Raw genomic sequence first — 5,944 nt, 5'->3', positions numbered from 1 at the left:
TTCCACTTTAAAAAATGTTATTTACTCATCATGGGCAATGTTACCTTTTTAATGGTTAAATAAATTACAGTGACAGGAAGGAAAACAAAACTCAAGGACGCAGATAAATGACAATCAGATCTAAAATTATTGTTTCAAGCAGATACACGTCTGAGCATGGCAAAGATTATAATACAATTTTTATTTAGTAATATTTCAGATGGAACTTAAATGACTGTGTACACAGTACTACACTATACAGCGAAAATGCCTGCATTCATAAAAATATAAATAAAAAAAAATTCCACTTGCATTAAAAAAAATCATATACTATGTTAATGATGAAATTAAATTTTTATTCTGTCGAATCAACAGCAGATTTCTGTCTCTAATACAGTGCGTCGAATATTATGGACTCTTTTCATGGAATGATCCGGGTGCTGTAGCCTAAATGTCTGAAATCAGCTCAGAAGGAAAGAGAATACATACGTGCAAAGATGGTCAGTTTAGAAATAACTATACTAAAAAAACAAAAGGAAATGTTGGTCTCATTTTATGTCCAGCACCTTCTGAAAGCCTTTGGACATTTGTGAGAAATTCTAGTGGCACTGAATTAAAATATACAGTGCTGTGCAAAAGTTTTTGGCAGCCATGAAAATTGTTTGAAACGATTTATCTGGGCAGTAAACACTATAACATTATAATAAATACAAGAAAACATAGATGCATTGGAACATAAGCAGAATGTTTTGTTCTCAGTAAAGTTCTTAAACATGTACCATATGTATTCTTATGAATATATAATGTCTTAAGTATGCAGTTTTGAAGAACGTCCTGATGTCTAGCTGCTCTCCAGCCATCGCAGATATTTGTACGATTCCATCAGCAGCGCCTGATTTAATTTAAAGGGCCCATATCATGCTAAACTGAATTTTCCTTGTTTTGTGTGGTGTTCAGGTCTGTGGGACCCATTTTCAATAATCACCAAAAGAAAAAATGATGCGATTTATTTTTATTTCAGCCTCAGATTTCTTGGTCTTTGCTCATTTTCTGTGAAGAACATATAAAAGAACACATTTTCAGTGTCTTCACTCTGTTCACCCCCCACACATTTATATTACACGTGGTGTTGGGTGAACCTGCGGGGGGTAAAAGTGTGGAGGTGCTGTGTCCCTTCACTCTTTTCTCCTCCTACATGGCCTGCTGTTAGTGTGTGCGTGTGTATGTGTGTGTGTGTGTGAGGGTGAACAACATTGACAGGCTGCTGACTGGCTACAGCTGCTAAAGGAGAACCCTACGCTGACCACTTGTGATATTTTAAACATCTGGTATTTTTACATAAATTGTTATGGCTGTATTGATTTAAAAAACAATAATGCTGTGGGTCCACCAGACCATCAACACCACACAAGAGTTAATAACAGTGCAGTAGTAGTATGTAAACACTGATAAAGTTTCATAACATACTATTCACTCTCCAGTCCATACAGTCCATATATGGAAACTAAGCTCTAACAACAGCCTGTTTTTCAGTGCTTTTATGGCATCACAAAAACCAACAAATTCAGCTTACAGCAGTTTCACCTCACCTATTCATGCTGAACTTACAGGGAACATTTCAGCCTGGACTGCTTTCTGTATGATTCAGCCAATCAGTACAGAGCTCATTTACATATTTCAGTCTTAAAGGGGCAGCAACAGAAACAGCCTGTTTGATACTAAGGGATAAAGAGAGGTTGGAGAATGATACTGTAAAAATAAACTATTTTTGGTAAATGTTATAATGTTATAAGTGGGGCTCTTTAGTGAAGGACTGATCAGACAAACTAGGCAGTAAACTAGGTAGTAACTGTAAATACTGGAGTTCCACAAAGAGAGATTTAACTACCCTTAGACTGTTTATGTCTTTACTTGTACTTATTCTAATGTAGTGCTTTTTTTTAAACAAATAAGCATTTACCTTCCAGATAAAAGGCTTTATATATAATTCTCAGACCCTTCCGACCATTGCACAGGCATCACAAAGGCAGAATCTGTACAAGTATGTGAAATGAACAGTAAACAAAAATAATTTGCATATATTAGTTTATATAAAGTTACACAAATATTTAAAGGTGATTTTTTGGCCACTCTAACACTGATTAAACAGTAGATGAATTCCTGAGAGATCTATAATTATGAAGCTGATAATGTTCAACAGGACTAATTAAACACATTTCATCGCTCTAAGTTACATTAATACACTTTAAAGTTAAGAATGTTTTTTCTTAGTCCTAAAAGTTTCCATTTTGGAGATATGAGGTTTTGTGATGTTATGATAAATTGTAAAATGACAGAAGTCTGTTCAGTTCTGTTTTATATAGAAAAAGAGAGGCCCTAATATGAAGCCTTGGGGAACCCCCTCACTTTTAGTAATGTAGTGCAGTCTGTGCTGAACGCTTAAACATCCACATGAATATATACTTTTAACTGTTGAAGAGTAGAACAGATATAAGACACAGGCATTCACAGAGATGAGAGGTTTTGTTACGACAGTGATGATGCATAAAAACATCGCAGTATTAAGTCTTCATACTAGGCCTAAATGAATAACCTTGAGTTTTCCGGTATTTTCTGACACCTGCAAGAGAACAGAGAAAATAAAGAGTTTATCTGGGACATCTGTCTCGAAACATCCCAAGATATGGATGCAATGTAAAGTATTTCGTCTTTAAATAATAATAAAAAAACACACACAGAACAATACAGATACTTATTTATATATAAGTAAACAGAAGTGAATCATTTTTGACATTTTTTAGGTTTAGTCTAAACACGATCTGCATAACACATACTTGGAGCTAAAATCAACTACGTTCGCACAATTATTTCAAATATTTTTCAGTGTATTTTTGCAATGTTTATATACTGGCTAAAAATAAGTATTGAATTGGTCTGGTAAAAACATCAATGTGTGATACATTAGGGAACAGATATTTTAGCCATTTCAATGCAATTTTTAAACACTTTTTTTAACTTGAAGTCTGCCAGCACCTAATTGCTCTGCTTCCAGAGCTCTGATGTCATCAGTATTCAGATAAGAACAAAGGCTTTCAAAACTAACATTATTTGCACAACCCACAAGACAACACACACCGAATGAAAAGTGTGCAAAAAAACAAACATTACCTGATCCTCACGGCTGGCATGACTGACGTCTGCGGAAGAGAAAAAAAGAAATATCAACACATGCTTTTACTGCCAGCTTGAAGAGTTCGTTATACACTGCGAAAAAGTGAAAGTATTCTAAATCTATTTGATATATTTCGCTGTTCACAGAAGAAAACCTCGTATCCCCAAAATGGTAACTTTACAGGAGAGGGAATAAACCTACTTTACTTTTAATGTAAGTCAATGGAACCAGACTTTTTCCATGTCATTTTGGGCCGTTTCTTTTGGTCCATTCTTCATGAAATTTACACGTAAAGGGTAACGGGTATTTTCAAATTATGTCAAAAACTGAAAAACGCCAAAAATGGAGATACGAGGTTTTCTTCCGACAACAGCGATATAATTTTTCTCATGTTGAAAATGTGAAACAAATAATATTTGCCAATATAGTGACAGAATTTAACTTACTAAAATCACATAAAACAAGTTAAAAATGATACAAGATAATTGGTCCTGTAATAAGCTAACAACTGTCAAAATGATAAATATTAGGTGTATGAACCTAAATTCAAGATACCATTTGAAAATATGTATAAATAATAAAATAATAAATCAAATAATATTATTTGAAAATAAACCGTTTTTGCAGTGTCGTGTACACAGGGAACAAAAAGAATGTAGACATTTACAGGCCCTTATTTAAAGAAATACTCCAGTGTTTTTCAGCTGGATCTGTAACACACAGTCGATCACCACAGACAATAAATCTGATGTGTTTTCTGGTATAACAGCAGCCAATGAGCAGCTTCAGAATTCCGTCAGTAAGTGTTTACGCAAATCCGTCAGTCAGGTGTTTGTAAATTAAGCTCAGGTGTGGGACTCATTTTCCAGAAGGAGGAATCAGTGGCAATTCTGTGACAATGATGTGGGTGGAGGTTTCTCAGACTGATATCCAAGAAAACCGGAAAACCTGAGGGAAGTAAGCAAAAAGGTTTTTTGGACCCAATTATCTCCCCAAATTTAAATTTAGACATTTCCAAATCCCACACACCAGCAGGCCTCTCCTATCACAGGACACTACCAGGCTGGGAGGGTGAAGGCTAGCACAAGCTTCTTCAAAGACATGTGATGCTCAACCAACATCACTGAACTGCAAAGTGCTCCTATATGGTCAGTGGCGCTGATAGAATGGACAATGAGTGTAGAAACAAGGAGGTGGTTGTAATGTTATGGCTGACCGGTGTATTTAGAACTAAACCGGCCGTTTTTTTGTTGATGTGCCTTTAAGACTGATGTATGTAAATGACCTATATTCTGATCGGCTGCCTTGTATTAAGCCATGTTCAAAAAGAAGCCCAGGCTCCTTATAACTTCAGCCTGAATGGGAGGGGCTAAACTGCGTGGGCGAATAGGCAGATACATGCAATTGAGTTGTTTTTTGTGACATCACAAAAACATGAAATTGAAAAGAGGCTGTTTGTGCAGCTTGGTTTCCATATATGGACAGTATAGACTGAGGAGCCCATGCTTTGAAGTTTTAACCTTGACTGAATCAAATTCTTTTATTTCAGAAATGTGGAGAAATGTTGGTTTCCAAGTCTATGGGCCCTTTAAATCGTGGCTTGGCAGGTCTGAGAGCTCTAAACCAACACTAACTCACTCAGAATGACCTGGTCAACAGAGTCAGGTGTGTGTATGCGTGTGCATCTCTGTTGACACGTGTTCATTCTAATACTGCATATATGCTTTTGTGTGTATGCACACAAACACAGTGTATACAGAAACACACACAGGAAGGTGTGTGTGCGCGCGTGTGTGTGCGCGCTGTTCATCTCTCCGGGAGGCGGTGGAGGGGTTTTAGCCTTCGCTGTAGCTTCTTCATGCTAAATTATGATTGCCGCTGTCATTAACATTCAAGATTATGCGCGTATTAGAACGCTGATGCAAATGTCTGTAATAGCCTGCAGTCAGTGCTGTCCAATAAATATGTATTTGAACAAAAAAAAAGTTTAATTATTATGTGGACTTGAAAAGAATAAAACATTCATGTTTTAGGATGACTAGTTAAGCACAATTGAACTTGAGAAAAGGCAGCCGACTCGAACAAATTTTAAAAAGGGAGGGGAAAAAAACAGAAGAGGAGAATTCATATTCAGAAGGTTCTGCAGTTCTCCGTGCAGTAATCATCTGCTGTAATATAAGTACTCACAGTATAAAACCAGTGTACTGCACTGCATCACACAGCTAAGGCCACAGATGACCACTATGCTGACCACAACATGAAACAGGAAAGATCTCATAACTATATAATATATATATAACTTTGATAGTATCAAATAATGAACAGTAGTTACTAAATAATAAATATTAACTGGATAAGAAGCAAATCTTTCCACTATAAACGCCATTAGAGCTTTAAATGGACTTGAAATTTTGGGCTGAACTCAACTAAAGTCCAGAAAATGTCCAAGCGTGACTCACAGCACCAAGCTTGAAGTCTGAACCCAAGATAAGCCTGAATCACATTATGTTAAATCCAACAAAATAACGTCTGTAACTGACCCAAACTGGCTCAAAGGGCCCTGTAAAACCTGGTAATAAAGCTGTTATTAGATCACTGACTAAAAAATAACAGAAACTAATGTGATTTGATAAATTAATATTTCCAAAATTAGGTTTAAATATATATTAGTACTGAAATTAGCCTGGACTGAAACACTCCTTATAACTTCAGTGTGAGTGGTGGGGCTAAACTGCTATAGGCTGATTAGGCGAATGTACATAAATGAGTTGTTTATTTTTTGTGACATGCAGC

At 36.1% G+C, this 5,944-nt stretch overlaps 1 protein-coding gene across 2 annotated transcripts in view; it reads right to left on the bottom strand.

The window, feature by feature from the left end:
* Positions 1 to 1,295: 1,295 nt before the first annotated feature.
* Positions 1,296 to 5,944, bottom strand: part of LOC118823411 (WD repeat containing planar cell polarity effector) — a 115,348-nt gene continuing 110,699 nt past the window's right edge. For both annotated transcript variants that reach the window (XR_005008527.1, XM_036592993.1), the window contains 2 exons: positions 3,148 to 3,176; positions 1,296 to 2,599 (listed from right to left, as the gene is read on the bottom strand). Coding sequence is in view for 1 of the 2 variants with exons in the window: in XM_036592993.1 (XP_036448886.1) it covers positions 2,549 to 2,599; positions 3,148 to 3,176 (80 nt within the window). In the remaining variant the exon portion in view is untranslated. The remainder of the gene's footprint in view (positions 2,600 to 3,147; positions 3,177 to 5,944) is intronic.

Source organism: Colossoma macropomum, unplaced genomic scaffold (assembly GCF_904425465.1).
Source record: "Colossoma macropomum unplaced genomic scaffold, Colossoma_macropomum, whole genome shotgun sequence".
NCBI lineage: Eukaryota > Metazoa > Chordata > Actinopteri > Characiformes > Serrasalmidae > Colossoma > Colossoma macropomum.
Note: the sequence above shows the minus strand (reverse complement) of the source record. Positions and strands in the feature narration are given on the sequence as shown.